General features: G+C 56.0%; 3 protein-coding genes across 3 annotated transcripts; all 3 read left to right on the top strand.

The window, feature by feature from the left end:
* Positions 1 to 2,209: 2,209 nt before the first annotated feature.
* On the top strand, positions 2,210 to 4,750 carry LOC309677433 (protocadherin gamma-A3-like; the record flags this gene model as incomplete). Its single annotated transcript, XM_082490230.1, has 1 exon — positions 2,210 to 4,750. The coding sequence occupies one exon, from the start codon at positions 2,210 to 2,212 to the stop codon at positions 4,748 to 4,750; it is 2,541 nt and encodes an 846-aa protein (XP_082346356.1).
* A 3,523-nt stretch (positions 4,751 to 8,273) lies between these two features.
* On the top strand, positions 8,274 to 13,094 carry LOC309677432 (protocadherin gamma-B5-like; the record flags this gene model as incomplete). The annotated part of the gene is made up of 2 exons (XM_082490229.1): positions 8,274 to 8,342; positions 10,179 to 13,094. 2 exons carry the CDS (start codon positions 8,274 to 8,276, stop codon positions 13,092 to 13,094), a joined length of 2,985 nt encoding a protein of 994 aa, XP_082346355.1.
* A 3,537-nt stretch (positions 13,095 to 16,631) lies between these two features.
* Positions 16,632 to 19,196, top strand: LOC309677431 (protocadherin gamma-A12-like; the record flags this gene model as incomplete). Its single annotated transcript, XM_082490228.1, has 1 exon — positions 16,632 to 19,196. One exon carries the CDS (start codon positions 16,632 to 16,634, stop codon positions 19,194 to 19,196), a length of 2,565 nt encoding a protein of 854 aa, XP_082346354.1.
* Positions 19,197 to 19,468: the final 272 nt, after the last annotated feature.

Raw genomic sequence — 19,468 nt, 5'->3', positions numbered from 1 at the left:
TGGCATCTCAAGAATAAGAAAAATCGTGTTTGTATTTCAGATCCTGACTTCTTTTCCTCTCTCCTTTTCCCAACGAGAGGTACTTTAACCTGGTTGATCGTGTAGACAGGGGAATGCTGATCTGAGGAATTCGGTCTCTCAGGCACTCTTTGAAGCAGTTGTTGTGTCTGCCTGTTTACAAGGGGAGGCCTCTACCCATCCTGAGGACATATGCAAAATAACCGTGAAGTGCTCAAAATGACAGCAATTAGGCACTTGAATAAAGTCCATTTGCACATTTAGAAATGGCCCGTATAGTTTAGGGTGATCAGCTGTACTTGTCTTCTGCCGTCCTACACTTCAAAAGGGAAACACCGCATTAAACTCCTTCACCTTTCCTTTTCTAGTAGGAGCTGTCTCTGGAAATGTATCAACATTTCAATGTAATTCAACTTCTCTCCTCCAATTCAAAAATACTGTTGAGAACAGACGCATATCCAGAAACCAGGCGGACATTTGCAGATATTCCGCGCATAGTTTAGGGTGTGCAGCCGTCCTTGTCTTCGGTATTTGGTTGAAAAGGTGTCCTAGCAGCGTGAAGACTCAAGAATTAGTTGAATAGTAACAAGCATCAGTTATTTACACCGCGATTTCTGAAAAGGCCGAAGCCCCTTACTGGTTGTTCAAGCGATCGAATTACTGTTTGAATGTAAATGTGTATAAACTCGAAAACCTCTAAATTAATGTGGGCTATCAAAAAAGGGAAACCACGCGTTAGAGTCCTTCAAATTTCCTTTTCCAGTATTAGCTGTATTTCTGGGTGTACCAACATTATAATGTAATTCAACTTCCCTCATGCAATGGAAACATACTGTTGAGAACAAACACATATCCGGAAAACAGATGCACAAGAAGCATTTACAATTTACAGCCTGAAACAGGGCTGTGTGGGAGAAGCTGATTTTCGAGCAGGAGGAGAGCCTCCTCCTGCTCTGTGTTCCCAGGAACGTCTTCTAGGGAGAAATCCCAGAGCCCACGGCAGGTGCCTGATCACCGTCACCTTCTGAGGGGGTGTAGGGGCTCAGGGGTTCTAGATTATCGGTTCATTGATCGCACCTTCTTCAGCCTTTAAATGTCTAATCTCAGTCAGTGGTCGTGGTGTTAATTTGCAGCGTGTTCCGAAGAACGGTGGTATTTAAAGCAAAGTTCCTGCCGCTTGAGTTAATGAGCCTGATAACGTCTGGTTCTCCGGGGGCGGGGTGGGTCATATCACGTTTTCTATAGCAAAGCCTGTTCTCTTTGCTAACCTTGTAGCAGTTAGCCAAGCATGACTGCTACACAAATTCCTGATGGAGACCGTGCTTCTGGACGACTGGGTCATATTGCAGGTCATATTACGAAACATTGTTTTATTTACGTCTATGGCAATTAGCAAGTCATTTGACCAGTGAGGTAGAAAAACACGCATCGTTCAAGAAAATAGGTTTTTAGAGAAAAGCCAATGCAGGAAATCCCCGGTCTCCACTTGAGGGATCTTCATTGTTGTTCTCTTGGTCGGGATGCGAGGAATTAATGTGGCTATATGATGCCCATTTGGTCTGCAGAAAGGATGAGGGAAACGTCATTCAAGCCTGACTGCTATAAAAAACTATGGAATACATGGTGGAGATTGTACTTTCGGGCAAGGGTGGCAGTATTCTACACGTCATAATAAGAAAATGTAACCGGTATACCAGCATGACAGAAACATGTTTCCCATCCGGAAGAAACCACACGCCCAGGGAAGGCGTGTAATGTTTTTCTAGTCATGATCGTCTCGAGGCACAAAGGGGAGCTCGGCTGGAGAAAAGGCATGGCAGGAGATCACAGGTGGACGGGAAGCGATGTCTCCGTGGCGAGTGTGCCTTCCCCGCGAGCTGCCCGTGGGAAAGGCAGGCGGGCAGCGCTGTGTGGCTGCAGTGCCGGGAGGAGGCTGCGGGCGCCGCTGTTGACCGAGGAGGAGCGAGAGGAAGGCCGGAGCGCTGCCGGCAGCCCCGCCCGCTGCGGCCCGTCTCTCTCGCTCGCCGGCATTCTGTCTGGGCGGCCGGGCGGTCTGCGAGCGTCCCCGCGGTGCGGAGCCGTGCTGCAGCGAGGCGGAGGGGACGGCGGCAGCGGCTGGCCGCCAGAGTGGGAGCCGGATCCGCATCGGGCGGCGGATCGTCGGGGAGCTGCCAGCGGTGCTGCGGCGGCGATGTACGCGGCGGGGAGATGCCAGGGCCGTTTGGAGGGAGCCCTACTGTGGTGCGTGGTGCTGGTGGCGGCGTGGGAGGCGGCGAGGGGGCAGCTGCGCTACTCGGTTCCCGAGGAGCTGCCGAAGGGCTCGTTCGTGGGCGACGTGGCCAAGGACCTGGGGCTGGAGCTGCCGGCGCTCCACGACCGCGGTTTCCGCGTTCTCTCCGAAGGTAGGACGCAGTATTTCGCTCTGCACGGGAAGACGGGACATTTAGTGACGGCGGAGAGGATAGACAGAGAGCAGCTGTGCCGGCAGATGGAGAAATGCGTGCTGCGCTGTGAGGTGATCGTGGAGGGGGAAATGAAGGTTTATGAAATCGCAGTGGCAATCACGGACATTAACGACAACGCCCCCAGCTTCAAAACTGTTGAGCTGGAGGAGAGAATGAGCGAGATGACAGCCCCGGGGTCGCGGTTTCTGCTGGCTGAAGCTCACGACCCCGACGTGGGAGCGAATTCCGTGCAGAGCTACGAGCTGAGCGGCGACGACCACTTCTCGCTGGCCGTGCAGGCGGGCCCCGGCGGGGCTCAGCGTCCCGAGCTGGTGCTGGCGAAGGCGCTGGACCGGGAGGAGGCGACGTTTCACGAGCTGGTGCTGAGGGCGATGGACGGCGGAGATCCGGGGCGGACGGGTACGGCGCGGATCCGCGTGTCGGTGCTGGACGCGAACGACAACACGCCCGTGTTCAGCCAGGCGGAGTACACGGTGCGTGTGCCGGAGGACGTTCCCGTGGACTCCGTATTACTCACTGTCACGGCCAGCGATCCCGACGCGGGGGTTAACGGATACGTGAAATATAGTTTCCATAAAATTACAGAGCGAGCGTCGGAACTTTTCCACCTAGACTCAGAGACAGGAGAAATATATCTTAAGGACGATTTGGATTTCGAGGAAATGTTCTCACATGAACTCGAGGTGCAGGCCAGGGACGAAGGAGGGCTTTTCGATACAGCGAAGGTCGCGATCACAGTGACAGACGTGAACGACAACGCCCCCCAGATTTCTGTGCGGTCGGCGCTGAACGACATCTCGGAGGACGTTCCGCCGGGGACGGTGGTGGCCCTGCTGCACGTGCAGGACCGGGACTCGGGGGCTAACGGAGACGTGCGGTGCTCCCTAGACGGCGGCGTCCCGTTTCGGCTGCAGAGCTCCCGGGGCAGTTACTACAGCGTGGTGACGTCGAGGGAGTTAGACCGGGAGGAGGTGTCGGAGTACAACGTGACGGTGCGGGCGTCGGACGGCGGGTCGCCGTCGCTGTGGAGCAGCGCGGTGCTGGCGCTGCGCGTGCTGGACGTGAACGACAACGCGCCGGTGTTCGCGGAGGCGCGCTACAGCGCCCGTCTGCCCGAGAACAACGCGGCGGGCGCGCTGGTGCTGAGGGTGCGGGCGACGGACGCGGACTGGGGTCAGAACGCGCGCGTGCGGTACCGGCTGTGGGAGGGTCGGTTGCGCGGCGCGCCGCTGTCGTCGTACGTGTCGGTGCAGGCGGAGACGGGCGCGCTGTACGCGCTGCGGTCCTTCGACTACGAGGAGGTGCGCGAGGTGGGGCTGTGGGTGGGGGCGGAGGACGGCGGCGCGCCGGCGCTGAGCAGCAACGTGTCGGTGCGGCTGGTGATCGTGGACGAGAACGACAACGCGCCGCAGGTGCTGTACCCGCCGGCGTCGCCGCCGCCGGGGTCGGTCGGGGGCTGGGCGGGCGTGGAGCTGGCGCCGCGCTCGGCGGAGCCCGGGGCGCTGGTGGCCAAGGTGGTGGCGGTGGACGCGGACGCGGGTCAGAACGCGTGGCTGTCGTACGAGCTGGCCAAGGCGACGGAGCCGGGGCTGTTCCGCGTGGGGCTGCACAGCGGCGAGGTGCGCACGGCGCGCTTGCCGCTGGCCCGCGACGCGGCGCGGCAGAGCCTGGTGGTGGTGGTGAAGGACCACGGGCGGCCGGCGCTGTCGGCCACGGCCACGCTGACGGTGGTGCTGGCCGAGAGCGTGGGCGAGCTGCTGTGGGAGCTGGGCAGCGCGGCGGCGGCGGCGGCGGCCGGGGGCGAGGCGGCCGGCAGCCTGACGCGGTGGCTGGTGGTGGCCGTGGCGGCCGTGTCCTGCCTCTTCCTCGCCTTCCTGCTGCTGCTGCTGGCGCTGCGCCTGCGGCGCTGGCGGCGCTCGCAGCTGCTGGCGGCGGGCAGCGGCGCCTTGCGCGGCGTGCCGGCCTCGCACTTCGTGGGCATCGACGGCGTCCGCGCCTTCCTGCACTCCTACTCGCACGAGGTGTCGCTCACGGCCGACTCGCGCAAGAGCCAGCTCCGCTTCTCGGGCGGCAGCTGCTGCGACACCCTCCCGGCCCGCCCGCCGCCCGACGAGCCCGCGCCGCTGCTCGGGGAGGACCCTGCCGCCGCTCGCCGCGCGGACCCCGCCGCTGCCCCGGTGAGTTCCTCGGGCCACAAGTGCTCCAAGACGCTTCTCTCTCCTGCATCTCTGCCTTTTCCCACTCGCTGTCTTCCGTGTCCTGCGTAGGGAGGTTTAGTGACAAGGAAGGGAAAGCTTCGGTGTGCACCGCGCTGTGTGCTGGTGCCTCTCGCTCCAGGGAGATGAAGGTGGACTCGTTGCTCAGCGTTGCACTTGGTGCGGGAGTCGGGAGAAGCGCGGCTGCCGTTGGTTTGAGCTTGGTTAGAGTGGGGTATGTGTTCTTATCACGCGGCAGGTCGTTTCTCATTTTGCCCCCTGACATGTGTAATACCCACTTTCCCGTCGGTATTAGCTGTTCTGAACGGATGTATTTCAGTATTATCAAATGGATATTCAGTTTTCATAATTCGCAGGGTCAGGTATCTTACTGACTGCACATGTGCTTGATTAGGCGTATACAGTCTTGAAACGTAGTGTTAACGGCACTGTGTCTAACATAGCTGCTCATCGTTTCTAACTCTTGTCATCCTTTCTGGTTCTCCACCATAACGGGGTGAGCAATTAAATGGTTCTGTATTCGTCTGAGCTTTGATCTTTGTGCACCGTGATGTGGAATGAGCTGGGCAACAAGTGGTCCCTTGTCGATGTCTGTCTGCCTGTTGTGCAGTTGACTTATTTGAAACGGACCTAGATGTGTCTTGGCTTGAAAATACCTGATATGGCAAGGGCCATATGAGGGCGGGATGGGGAGGGAGATGTAAGGAGGGGGATCTTGACCCTCTGCAGATGTTCACTGGCCCAGTCTCTTCTGGAGGACCACTGCCCTTCTATTTTATGACTTTTGATGATTGTCTCTGAAGTGTACTGAGCAGGGAAATGTATCTTCCTTCTTAGGACGGAGATGTGAAGATATGTATGTGAAGTCCATGGTGTGAGTGGTGCATATTTGAGAGAAATAATCTGGCCAACTGGCCCTTTGATGCATGTGCTTGGTAATTACAAGACTGAAAGAACACCATGCTAGTTGTGAAGGGTGGGAGATGAGAGTTGTGGGAGCAGGGTGTTAGGGCTACAAGAGATCTGTTTGCCTTCAATTCTTGTTGTCTTGTCGTTCAATTCTTGTTGTTCTTGTTGATATGTTGTCTTCAATTCTTAACTAACGGTGAATTATGTACTTGAGACAAGTGCCACAATGGGAGCTTTGGGAAAAACAAAGTGTGTATTTGCTACCTACTAAATACCTGGATTATGTGCCTACTGTAAGTGCCCTAATCTAATGGAGTATGTTGTGATCTCTGCCTTTCTGCTTGTGTTCACTTGCCTTGCCCGTTGTGTTAGGCTAAAGGTGGGCCTTTGAATCTGATAATGTATGGAAGATCACATCTGTTACATTTACTTGACTCTCCTGTACATGTCTTTCATGTTGAGGGATGTGAAGAGATAGACTTCCATAGTCATTTTTCCTTAGAATGTTAACTGGACAAATATTGTTGCTTTTCACATAGCCATGGCGAGAATTCAAATCTTACCGATGATAAGCTGTTTTCTGTGCATCTTTTCTTTGGGTGGAGCTTGTCTGCAAATTATGAAGATCCATGGCAATGATGCTAGCTGTGGTGGGTTTGAGGACAGTCTTGAGGTGCTGTGTGTGAGCAGCTTGCTTTCCTGTTGCATGATGGTTGCCATGAAGGGCAGTTATCGAGCAGAGATGTACAGTTTAGGTTAAGGTTTGGGCATCATCTGTCTTCCATCTTGCCCATGAGCTGGAGTAGGAGAATGGCGTCTTTGAGGTGACACTTAGAGGAGAGGTTCTTTATTGGAACTGCATATCATTTATGCACTTGACAATATTTTATGTAGCATTGGTTAGTGTAAAGAGCAAAGAAATCTCTTTGCATGTGTCTGTCTTGTGATCCTTGTTCTCCGTAAAAAAGTTGTGTATGCGACATTTCTGTCAGAGAATTGATGTCTGTCTGCAAAGTTATCTTTACTGTTGTGTGAGTTCTGGGAAGGATGAAGAATTCGGGTTGCATGAAGACAAAGCAGGTATAAGAGTTTGCTGTGTTATATTTGGAAATATCTAAAAGAAGGATGTAAAACCCCACTGTTGGGGTTCCATGTGTTTTTCATTTTTTTTTTTATTCTCCAGATAAATTACTTTGAGGAACTGCGGCTATGAGCTCTAGTGCAACCACTTTTTAAGCCTCCTGTGGACTATTTACCAAGTACTTACCTTTCGTGTGTACCTACTACTGTTGTTCTCAGACAAGGAGAAGTTGTGTGTGCAACTTTACTTTCAATTGTGTCTGCCTGCAAAGGTTGCTTTCATGTTGTGTGATGTTTGGTCGGGGTGAAAAATTCTGTCTCTCCAGAGACAGGGTGGGTAGAAAAGTTTGTTGTGGTATAATTTGAAATGTCTGAAAGACAGGTTATGTTTGTCCTAGTTGTTAGATGAGGCTCACACTTGTGTGGTTCCATGTGGTTCCATGCATTATCTTCTTTTTATTTTCCAAAGAAATTCCGTTGAGAAACCATGGCTCTGGTCTTTGGTGTGAGCTCCTGTGTGAGCCTCCTGTGGACTTTTTACAGCCAGACACCCTTCTTGTGTGTACCTTCTAATCTGACATGCCTGGCACATAATGTGTGTACTTGACGTAAGCTGAAATGGAAAGCTGTGATTCCTTCACTTCTGTAGGTTTCCCACTCTTGCCTTGCTTGTTGTCCAGGTGTAAAGCTGGGCCTCTGTGGCTGGTAACCCTCAAAACATTAAAAGATCTCATATAATTGTTGGGCTGGGGAAGCAGTTTCCTTTATACCTTGAAGGTGTACAGCTGTCAAGGCAAAGGCTTTGATATAGCTCAGTTTCCCTGAAGTGAAATGCTCTTCTGGCTGTGGCTGACAGATGGTTAAATTATGGGATATTGTCCGTGGTGCAAGGAAAGGCTGTGAATGCAGAGCAAGGAAGGCAACAGGCTGGCTTCAAACCAGGGAAAGTGGTGGGTTAATGTGGATGAGCAATGGTTTGATTTCATGCCTGGTGCCAAGGCCTGTGCCATTTTTTTTTTTTTTTTTTTGTTATCCTTCTTTCCTGGTCCTTAAAGGCAATGGTAGTCCTGCAGTAATAGAGTATATGCACAATATACGTGCATGTGGAATGATAATGCATGGGTAGAGTGGTTTCTAATTCCTGTGTGAAACTTCCTTTATCCCTCTGTATCTCCCTGTAATAATGTGATGTATAGTTTCTTCACAGTTATATTCACACTTTCTTTCAGGCTTCTGTTTCCTGGAAGGTCGTGGTTCATTTTCCCCATTTCTGGGTACTGCTATTGCATTGGAAACTGAGTGTTGTTTTGCAGCAAATACTTACTTCAGCCACGTGAGTTAGAAATGTATGTGTGAGGAAAATGAAGCAGAAGCTAAGAGAGAATCTGTCGTAGTTTCTCAGAAGACTGAGCTTGAGAAAGAAGCGCGTGATAAGGTGTTTACACTTATGGCTTCATATTTGTGGGAGACGAGCAGGCCACACAGTAGAAAAAAATAGCTGAGAGCTGATGACTATTTCTTAAAAGGAAACCCCCTTCTGTGGAGTCCAGAGTAAGGCTTTAGGGCTGCACTTGCAGCTTCAGATATGCATGACTTCCAGGTGCTCTCAGGGACGAATTTCAACAGCTGCAGTGAAGACCAAGACAACTTCCTGGTGAGTTTCTGTGCTATCATTGTTGGAAGGGAGAGATATATGCTGACCTTAGTAGATGTCTCATCTCCTTGGAACAGTGTGTGTGATAAAAAAAGGGGAAGGATATACCCACTAAGCCATTAGTTTGATGACCCATTCTCTCTTGGATGACCGCTCCTCCTTTATTTTGGCCATTTGTCATTCATGTGCTTTAGAATCCTTCTGTTTCTTTTAATAGTGGTGAGCAGAAAAATGTACTTTCCTTCTTGGTGTGTTATAGTCATAGTGTATTATCCTCTCATGAGCTGTTTTTGCTAATTATGAGAGGGTCAGAAGTAAACCTGCCAGTTGTGCAGGGCTGTAGAGAAGACAAGTGAGGGCTGAAGGAGTTGAGGTTCTTCAGCCTGGAGATTGGAAGGCTCTGGGGAGACCTTATTGCACTCTGTCAGTATATAAAAGTAGCTTAAAAGAAGGATGAAGAGAGACGTTTCACCAGGGCCTGTCGTGACCAGACAAGGGGCAATGATTTAAAAGTGAAAGAGGGTAGATTTTCTTGGATTCAAAGTAGAAATGTTTTATGATGAGGGTGGTATGATACCAGAAGTGTTTGCACAGAGAAGTTGTGGCTATGCAAACACTGCAAGGGTTCAAGGTCTGGTTAGACAGGGCTTTGAGCAAAGTGATCTAGTGAAGGATGTCCCTGCTGTCGTGGTTTGGGCCAAATCCACTGCTGGGGACCTGAGGGACCCCAGATGGGACCGACAGATGCTCCCCTCTACCCCTCTTCAAAGAGAGAGGCAGAGGAGGAAAAAAGAGACGGGAACTGGATTCCGGATCTGCATTCAGGATCGGGATCACAGGCCGACGTCTGAGAGTCCTCCTCAAACGTTGGCCATTGAAGGAAGAGAGAGCTGACCCTTTGATCCCTCAGCTTTTATACTGAGCATGAGGCAGATGGGATGCAATACCCTGTTGGTCAGTTTTGGGTCACCTGTCCTGTCCGCTCCTCCCTGTAGGTGGGACCCCACTGTGCTTTTCCGCTTCTGACCCTCCAACGGGGCAAATAACAAAGTTGGTTGGCCTTGGGGTTATAGCAATAAGTATAAGCAAGAGCCTCTCTGCATACCATGCCTGGGCATCAGCTATAAACAATTGGTCTTACCCCTCTGAGCAAGTGAACACTGTCTGCACAATATGCAGTTAATTTCAGTAGTTAGAGAGGCCCAGCTAAGAAGCGAAGTTACTGAACGAAATTGGTCCTGTTTTACCTCAAACCAGGACACCAGCCCATGGCAAAGGGTTTGGGCCAGATGATCTTTGAAGGTCCCTTCCGACCCAAACCATTCTATGGTTCTATGAAAGACCTGAAGTGGGTTTGCATTTTCCTGTTGTCAGCCCCTGAGTATGGAGACCTAAAAGATGGAAATTTTGTGCATCATAAACAAAAGAGTTCAATGAATGGTGGGAAAAAGCATCAGAGAGTTCCATGAGCAAAAGGAAGAAATGCAGGGAAGATGGAAAGTCTTTCCCGGCCATTTCTGAAAGGATTTAAGTGACTTTTGCTTAATTCTGTTTGTAAATACTTATGGTGTACTCCAAGATGAAACTTTCCTTCTGGGTATGTCTCCTAGGTAAGGAAACGGAATTCAAAACCCCGAGATACTGCTAAAAAGCTCTTAAAGGATTCTGTACTTATAACATCGTCTTTTGATCTCATAATTCCGTCTTGATTTTATGAAGAGCAGCTGTGTTCCTCTACTGCTCTGCCACGAATATTTCTTCAGATAATAGTAACTGCGACACAGGAAGATGAACTAAGAAGTATTTGACAGTTTATCTCAGCCTTTTGCATCACAGCAAGCAAGTCCCCCTGCGCTTCATGATTCTGACAAAAGGGAGACCCCAAAGCTGGGTGCAGCCACTAAACGGGCGGCAAAAGCCCGTGCCCCCGGGAGCGCGGCCATCGGGCGGCTGCAGTGGCGTGGCGGCGCCTCCGGGTGCCGCTGTTGGCCGAGGCGGAGAAGCGGCTTGAGCCGCAGCCGGCGCCGGAGCTGCCTCAGCGTCCTGCCCCCGCGGGCTGCTGACTCGCCCGGCGGCGGCCAGAGCGGCAGCGGCCCGGGCAGCAGAGGCGAGAGGCGGCGCGGCGCGGGGAGCAGCGGCGTCCGAGTCCGCGCCGAGATCGCTGCCGTCCGGCGTCCCCTGCGCTCGCTGCCGAGCGGGTCCGGAAGGGAGCGAGGGCGGCGGCAGGAGGCAGGAACGCGGCGAGCGGTGCCGAGAATGGCGGGCAGGCAGAGTCAGAGGTGCGGGCGATCAGCCGGGCGAGTGGTGCTGCTGGGCGCCTTGCTGCTGTGCTTGTGCTGCCGGGCGGCGCCTGAGCGCATCCGCTACGCCATCGCCGAGGAGCTGGGCAGAGGCTCGCTGGTGGGGCCGCTGGCGCGGGACCTGGGGCTGAGCCCGGCGGAGCTGCCGGCTCGCAAGCTGCGGGTGGCGTCTGCCGCTAAAAAGCAGCTGAAATACTTCGCGGTGAGCGGGGAGAGCGGGAACCTGTACGTGAGCGAGCGGCTGGACCGGGAGGAGCTGTGCGGCGAGTCGGCGTCCTGCTCTGTCAGCTTCGAGGCGCTGGTGCAGAACCCGCTCAACGTTTTCCACGTCGAGGTGGCCATCCAGGACGTCAACGACAACGCGCCGCGCTTCCTGCAAGACGTTTTCCATCTGGAGATCAACGAGTTGACTTCTCCTGGCGCTCGTTTTGCCGTGGGAGCCGCGGAGGACGCGGACGTGGGCAGCAACTCGCTGCAGGGCTACGAGCTGGAGGCCAACGGGTACTTCGCGGTGGAGGTGAAGGAGAGCCAGGACGGCAGCAAGTTCGCGGAGCTGGTGCTGCGCCGGGCGCTGGACCGGGAGAGCGAGCAGAGCCTGCGGCTGGTGCTGACGGCGCTGGACGGCGGCGATCCGCCGCGCAGCGGCACCGCCCAGCTCTGCATCAACGTCACCGACGCCAACGACAACCCACCCGTGTTCGCGCAGGACCGCTACCGCGTTAGCCTGCGAGAGGACGCGCCGCCGGGCTCGAAGGTGCTGAACGTCTCGGCCTCCGACGCCGACGCCGGCAGCAACGCCCACATCACCTACGGTTTCGGGAAAATGCCGGCCAAGGTGCTTCAGAAGTTCGCGGTGGACGCGCAGAGCGGGACGATCACGCTGCAGGAGGCGTTGGACTTCGAGGACACGCGAGGTTACACGCTGCTGGTGGAGGCGAGGGACGAGGGCGGTCTGGTGGCGCACTGCAAGGTAGAGGTGGAGGTGCTGGACGTGAACGACAACGCGCCCGAAATCACGCTGCTGTCGGTGTCGAGTCCGATGCCCGAGGACGCGCCGGCCGGCACGGTGGTGGCCCTGCTGAACGTGAACGACCCGGACTCCGGGGAGAACGGTCAGGTGTCGTGCGAGCTGTCGGGCGAGTCGCCGCTGTCGATCGTGGCGTCGTCGGGCGGGTCGTACAAGGTGGTGACGGCGAGCGCGCTGGACCGTGAGCAGGCGTCCGAGCACCGTGTGACGGTGGTGGCCAGGGACCGGGGCAGCCCGGCGCTGTCGAGCCGCGCGGCGCTGGTGCTGGAGGTGTCGGACGTGAACGACAACGCGCCGGTGTTCGAGGAGGCCGCCTACAGCGCGTACGTGGCGGAGAACAACGCGGCGGGCGCGGAGGTGGTGCGCGTGCGCGCGCGGGACGCGGACGCGGGCGCCAACGGGCGCGTGAGCTACTGGCTGGCGGGCGGCAGCGCGGGCGCGGCGTCGTCCGTGTCGGTGGAGGCGCGGAGCGGCGCGGTGTACGCGCAGCGCTCCTTCGACTACGAGCAGTGCCGCGAGTTCGCGGTGGCGGTGCGGGCGCAGGACGGCGGGGCGCCGGCGCGCAGCTCGACGGCGACGGTGCGCGTCTTCGTGCTGGACCGCAACGACAACGCGCCGCGGGTGCTGTGGCCGGCGGCGGGCGCGGCGGCGGGGGCGTCGGAGGGGGCGGGGGCGGCGCCGCCGTTCGAGGTGGTGCCGCGGTCGGCCGAGGCCGGGTACCTGGTGGCCAAGGTGGTGGCGGTGGACGCGGACGCGGGGCGCAACGCGTGGCTGTCGTACGAGCTGGTGCAGGCGGCGGAGCCGGCGCTGTTCGGCGTGGGGCTGCACAGCGGCGAGGTGCGGACGGCGCGGGCCGTGTCGGAGAGGGACGCGGCGAAGCAGCGGCTGGTGGCCGTGGTGAAGGACCACGGGCAGCCGGCGCTGTCGGCCACGGCCACGCTGCACGTGGTGCTGGCGGAGAGCTTGCAGGAGGCGCTGCCGGAGCTGAGCGAGCGGGCGGCGGGCGCCGAGTCGGCGGCGGAGCTGCAGTTCTACCTGGTGCTGGCGCTGGCGCTGCTCTCCGCCCTGTTCCTGCTGAGCGTGGCGCTGGCCGTGCTGGCGCGGGTGCGGCGGGCCGGGCCGCCCGCCGTGCTGCGCTGCCTGGGCGCGCAGCGCTTCTCCGTGGCCGGCGCCGCCTTCCCGGCCGACTTCTGCGAGGGCACCTTGCCCTACTCCTACAACCTGTGCGTGGCGCCGGCCCGCGCCGTGGCCGAGGGCGCTTGGCTGCCGCCGCCGCCGCTGCCCATCGTGCCCGCGGAGGAGCTGCTCGGCGGGGAGCCCTGCGGGAAGCGGAGCCCGAGCAGCAGCGCCGGCGCGGGAGAGCCGCCCGCCGTCGCCGACGCCCCTCAGGTGTGTAAGCCCGCTTGCTCTCGCTGTTTTCCTTGACCTCTTCTGAACCTCCCTCCCGATTTCGCTGGGTTTTCGCCGGGTGGTGTGCATAGGCAGTGCTGCTCCGTGTCGTAGTTTGTGGGTGCTCACAGGGTCAGGTTCCGCTGTGTGGTTTTGCCTACATCTCTTGTGTTTGTCTAAAATCGTATGAGTTAGTAAAGGTGGAGGCGAACCCTTACTGTGCAGAATGACTTCTGCTGTTTTTGCATGATGGGATCGTGTTTGACACTTGGTATTGGCGATGTTTCCTTTCTGATCTATTTTTCCTGAAGCTCTGTACTTGACTTGGTTGATAGCTGGACAGAAACCTGTTCCCATTTCGCAGTGTGGTAGCCGGGTGCTGTGCATGCTCCGTGTCTCCGTGAAGAAAAAGGTCATCCGGTAACTAGCGTTCACAGAAGCCTTTAGCTGCGGAACTGCCATGTTTTTCGGTGCTTACAATTTCAGGTTCATCTGGGAGATTTTGGGTATATCTCTTGTGTTCTCTCAAATGGTATGAATTAGTAACGGTGAAGATGACCCTTTACTGTGTGGAATAAGATCCGTTGATTTTGCACGACAGACTCGATGTTGACACTCGGTATCAGAGATGTTTCCTTTCTGATCGATTTTCCTGAACCTGTGTGCTTGGACAATGTTGATAGCTGGACACGAAAATTTTGGTTAATTCTTTTTTGGTATCAGACTCTCCAAAAACCGTGCTTTCAGCTCCCTGAATGGAAAAGAGACAGATTCTTTGTCCCTAGTGAGAGTGTCGTCCATTTTTTTAACAAATGCTGCTGCCGAGATGGCAGAAATGGTAGTAGTAGTGGGACGGGTTAACTTCGTTTATCTGGGTAATGCTGATCCATGTGTCGTCACAGCAGGAATCAAGCGGCGGTACATCTTGGTTCTTCGGTGGTCACAGGTTCGGGTTTAGCTGAGAGCTTTTGACTACAATTTTCGTATGCGTTAGTAACGGTGGAAAACGTATAATAATGGTTCTGCATGACGGAGTCGAGAAAATGTTGGGAACGCCTGGTGTTAGAGATCCTTCCTGTTCCCTTTTTCTGAAACTGTTTTTTTCTGTTGGTTAATGCTGTTTCATGGAGGAAACATACGTGTGGCTCCATGAATGGAGAAGTTACAGCTTGTTCCTCCCTTCTGAATGTTCTCTTCTTCTGCCGTGTGCCCTGTCATCTTTTTGGGGAACGCTGCTGCAGGAACGACAGCATCAATGGGACGGATGAATTTGGTCCAGGCATGATTTTTCAGAGATCTTTGTGCAGTTATTTCACTTCTTCTTCTACGCTGTATGGTAGTTCTGTCCTGTTACACAGGTGAAGGTGTAGAACGGGGTCTCAAAGAAAAAAAAAAAAAAAAAAGAAAAGAAAACAAACCCCAAAAGGCAGACAAACGTGTTTGATATTTCAGACCCTGTCTTCTTTTCCTCTCTCCTTTTCCCGAGGAAAGGTGATTGGACCTGATCAATGGCGTTGATAGGGGAATGCTAAACCGAGAAATTTAGTGTCAGCCACTTTTTGCAGCAGTGGTTGTGTCTGCCTGTTTAGAAGAGGAGGGCTGTAGTCAGTCTGAGAACCTGTGTAAATGGAGCAGAAGATACTCAAAACGATAGAAATGAGGCACTTAACTGAAGTCCACATGCACATTTATGCATAGTCTCAGGCACTTTTTGCAGCTTTTGTTGTGTCTGCCTGTTTACAAGGGAAGGGCTCTACCCATCCTGACGACGTATGTAAAACAACAGTGAAATACTCAAAATGAGAACAAATACGCCCTTGAATAAGGTCCATTTACACATTTACAAAAGGTCCGCGCATATTTAAAGGTGGTTAGCTGTACTTGTCTTCTGCAGTCCTACACTTCAAAGGGGAAACACCACATTAAACTCCTTCACCTTTCCTTATCTAGTAGGAGCTGTCCCTGTAGATAGATGTACTAACATTTCAATGTTGAATAGTAATAAGCATCAGTTATTTACACCGCGATTTCTGAGAACGTCGAAACCCCTTCCTGGTTTTTCAAGCGATGTAATTACTTTTTAAATGTAAATATGTGTAAACTCTAAATTAATCTGGGCTATCAAATAAGGGAAACCACACGTTAGAGTCCTTCAAATTTCCTTTTCCAGTATTTCTGGGTGTACCAACATTATAATGTAATTCAACTTCCCTCATCCAATGGAAACATACTTTTGAGAACAAACACATATCCGGAAAACAGATGCACAAGAAGCATTTACAACAAATGTAAATTACGACGCTCTGACGTGTGACTGCTGTCTATGGGTAGCTGTAGTACAATGAGTGCGAAGTGAAGTGACCCACAGCCTGAAACAGGGCTAAGTGGGAGAGGCTGATTTTCGAGCAGTAGGGAAGCTCTGTGTTCCCAGGAATGTCTTCTAGGGAGAAATCCCAGAGCCCAAGGCAGGTGCCTGATCACCGTCACCTTCTGAGGGCGTGTACGGGCTCAGGGGGGTCTAGATTCCCTGTTCGTTGATCCCACCTTCTTCAGCCTTTAAATGTCTAATCTCATTCAGTGGTCGTGTTGTTAATTTGCAGCGTGTTCCGAAGAACTGTGGTATTTGAGGCAAAGTTCCTGCCGCTTGAGTTAATGAGCCTGATAACGTCTGGTTCTCCGGGGGCGGGGTTGGTCTGAATATCACATTTTCTATAGCAGAGGCTGTTCTCTTTGCAATCCTTTTATCAGTCAGTCAAGCATGACTGCTACACAAATTCTTGATGGAGACTGTGATTTTGGACGACTGGGATAAGACTCATAATATTGTGCACGTTATATTGAAAAAAAATATTTTACTCGTTTTTGGATTGTTTTCTTGGTCTGGATGTGGGAAATGAATGTGGCTGTATGACGGCCTTTTGATGTGCTCAAGGATTGAGGGAAACTTCAATCAAATCCGACTGCTACAAAAAGCTGTGGAATTCGTTGTGGTGGATGTGCTTTCGGACTGATCGTATAAGGCTCGTAACATAATACACGTCATATTAAGACTAATGGATGTAATATATCGCCTCCGCAAAAACGTGCGGTAGAAATACCACGGCCACCGGAGGAGTGTTATTTCTGTCGGGTGTTGATCGTCTCGAGGCACAAAGGGGAGCTCGGCTGGAGAAAAGGCATGGCAGGAGATCACAGGTGGACGGGAAACGATGTCTCCGTGGCGAGTGTGCCTTCCCCGCGAGCTGCCCGTGGGAAAGGCAGGCGGGCAGCGCTGTGTGGCTGCAGTGCCGGGAGGAGGCTGCGGGCGCCGCTGTTGACCGAGGAGGAGCGAGAGGAAGGCCGGAGCGCTGCCGGCAGCCCCGCCCGCTGCGGCCCGTCTCTCTCGCTCGCTGGCAGGCTGCTGCCTGGGCGGCCGGGCGGTCTGCGAGCGTCCCCGCGGTGCGGAGCCGTGCTGCAGCGAGGCTGAGGGGACGGCGGCAGCGGTCAGAAAAGGCGAGCAGACCGGGAGCAAGATCCATACCGGGCGGAGATCTGCGGGAAGTTGCTGGCAGTTCTGGCGGTGCGGCGCCGGAGATGTACGCGGCGGGGAGGCTTTGGATCCTGCGGGAGCGAACTCTGCTGTGGTGCGTGGTGGTGGCGGCGTGGGAGGCGGCGAGGGGGCAGCTGCGCTACTCGGTTCCCGAGGAGCTGCCGAAGGGCACGTTCGTGGGCGATGTGGCCAAGGACCTGGGGCTGGAGCTGCCGGCGCTCCACAACCGCGGCGTCGTCCTCATAGATAGGGGTAGGACGCAGTATTTCGCTCTGCACGGGAAGACGGGACATTTAGTGACGGCGGAGAGGATAGACAGAGAGGATCTGTGCGAGAGCGTGCAGCAATGCGTGCTGCGCTGTGAGGTGATCGTGGCGGGGGAAATGCAAGTTTACGGAATCGAAGTGGAAATCAGGGACGTTAACGACAACGCCCCCAGTTTCCGAGAGGCAGACAGGGAACTGAGGGTGAGCGAGATGGCAGCCCCTGGGTCGCGGTTTCCCTTGGCTGAAGCTCACGACCCAGACGCGGGAGTGAATTCCGTGCAGAGCTACGAGCTGAGCGGCGACGAGCACTTCTCGCTGGCCGTGCAGGCGGGCCCCGGCGGGGCTCAGCGTCCCGAGCTGGTGCTGGCGAAGGCGCTGGACCGGGAGGAGGTGGCGTTTCACGAGCTGGTGCTGAGGGCGATGGACGGCGGAGAGCCGTCGCGGACGGGCACGGCGCGAATCCGCGTGTCAGTGCTGGACGCGAACGACAACGCGCCTGTGTTCAGCCAGGCGGAGTACACGGTGCGTGTGCCGGAGGACGTAGCTGTGGGCTCCGCCCTCATCACCGTTACGGCTACTGACGCCGACGAAGGGATAAACGGAGACGTCAAATACACTTTTGAAAAAATTTCTGATCGAGGTTCGGAACTTTTTCACCTGGACTCAGAGACCGGAGAAATATATCTTAAGGACGATTTGGACTTCGAGGAAACCTCCTCACATGAACTCGAGGTGCAGGCTTGGGACGGGGGGGATCTTTCTGAGAAGGCGAAAGTCGTGATCACAGTGACAGACGTTAACGACAACGCACCCGAACTGACAGTTACGTCGACGCTGAGCGCGATCTCGGAAGACGCCCCACGGGGTACGGTGGTGGCCCTGCTGCATGTGCAGGACCGGGACTCGGGGGCCAACGGAGACGTGCGGTGCTCCCTGGACGGCGGCGTCCCGTTCGTTCTGGAGAAGTCGTTTGAGGACTACTACCGCGTGGTGACGTCGAGGGAGTTAGACCGGGAGGAGGTGTCGGAGTACAACGTGACGGTGCGGGCGTCGGACGGCGGGTCGCCGTCGCTGTGGAGCAGCGCGGTGCTGGCGCTGCGCGTGCTGGACGTGAACGACAACGCGCCGGTGTTCGCGGAGGCGCGCTACAGCGCCCGTCTGCCCGAGAACAACGCGGCGGGCGCGCTGGTGCTGAGGGTGCGGGCGACGGACGCGGACTGGGGTCAGAACGCGCGCGTGCGGTACCGGCTGTGGGAGGGTCGGTTGCGCGGCGCGCCGCTGTCGTCGTACGTGTCGGTGCAGGCGGAGACGGGCGCGCTGTACGCGCTGCGGTCCTTCGACTACGAGGAGGTGCGCGAGGTGGGGCTGTGGGTGGGGGCGGAGGACGGCGGCGCGCCGGCGCTGAGCAGCAACGTGTCGGTGCGGCTGGTGATCGTGGACGAGAACGACAACGCGCCGCAGGTGCTGTACCCGCCGGCGTCGCCGCCGCCGGGGTCGGTCGGGGGCTGGGCGGGCGTGGAGCTGGCGCCGCGCTCGGCGGAGCCCGGGGCGCTGGTGGCCAAGGTGGTGGCGGTGGACGCGGACGCGGGTCAGAACGCGTGGCTGTCGTACGAGCTGGCCAAGGCGACGGAGCCGGGGCTGTTCCGCGTGGGGCTGCACAGCGGCGAGGTGCGCACGGCGCGCTTGCCGCTGGCCCGCGACGCGGCGCGGCAGAGCCTGGTGGTGGTGGTGAAGGACCACGGGCGGCCGGCGCTGTCGGCCACGGCCACGCTGACGGTGGTGCTGGCCGAGAGCGTTGGCGAGCTGCTGTGGGAGCTGGGCAGCGCGGCGGCGGCGGCCGGGGGCGAGGCGGCCGGCAGCCTGACGCGGTGGCTGGTGGTGGCCGTGGCGGCCGTGTCCTGCCTCTTCCTCGCCTTCCTGCTGCTGCTGCTGGCGCTGCGCCTGCGGCGCTGGCGGCGCTCGCAGCTGCTGGCGGCGGGCAGCGGCGCCTTGCGCGGCGTGCCGGCCTCGCACTTCGTGGGCATCGACGGCGTCCGCGCCTTCCTGCACTCCTACTCGCACGAGGTGTCGCTCACGGCCGACTCGCGCAAGAGCCAGCTCCGCTTCTCGGGCGGCAGCTGCTGCGACACCCTCCCGGCCCGCCCGCCGCCCGACGAGCCCGCGCCGCTGCTCGGGGAGGACCCTGCCGCCGCTCGCCGCGCGGACCCCGCCGCTGCCCCGGTGAGTTCCTCGGACCACGCGTGCTCCAAGACGCTTCCCTCTCCTGCTTCTCTGCCCTTTCCCACTCCCCGTGCTCTGTGGTACAGTTTCCCTGTTCAGTGCCCAGCTGTGGGTTCATGCTGAGTGAGCTTCGGCTTCCCAATGACGTTTGGCCTAAGACATGTTACTCCAGCTGTACTGGGAGGCCTTGGCAGTTCTTCCTCTTCGTTTACAGGTTGTTGTCACTCCTCAAGGAACAGCTTAATTATGTACTTATGGTCAACACAGCAAGGGAAACTCTGGGAAGTGCAAACTGTGTTTTCCTTAGACACCTTAATTATGTAGCTACCCTAAGTGCCATAAACTAGACGATTATGTTGTGATCCCTTCCTTTGTGCAGGTGTTAACTTCTTGCC

The sequence above is a fragment of the Vanellus vanellus genome (genome assembly GCF_965231255.1).
Source record: "Vanellus vanellus genome assembly, chromosome: 13".
NCBI classification, from domain to species: Eukaryota; Metazoa; Chordata; class Aves; order Charadriiformes; family Charadriidae; genus Vanellus; species Vanellus vanellus.
This window is presented reverse-complemented; position numbering and strand designations above follow the sequence as displayed.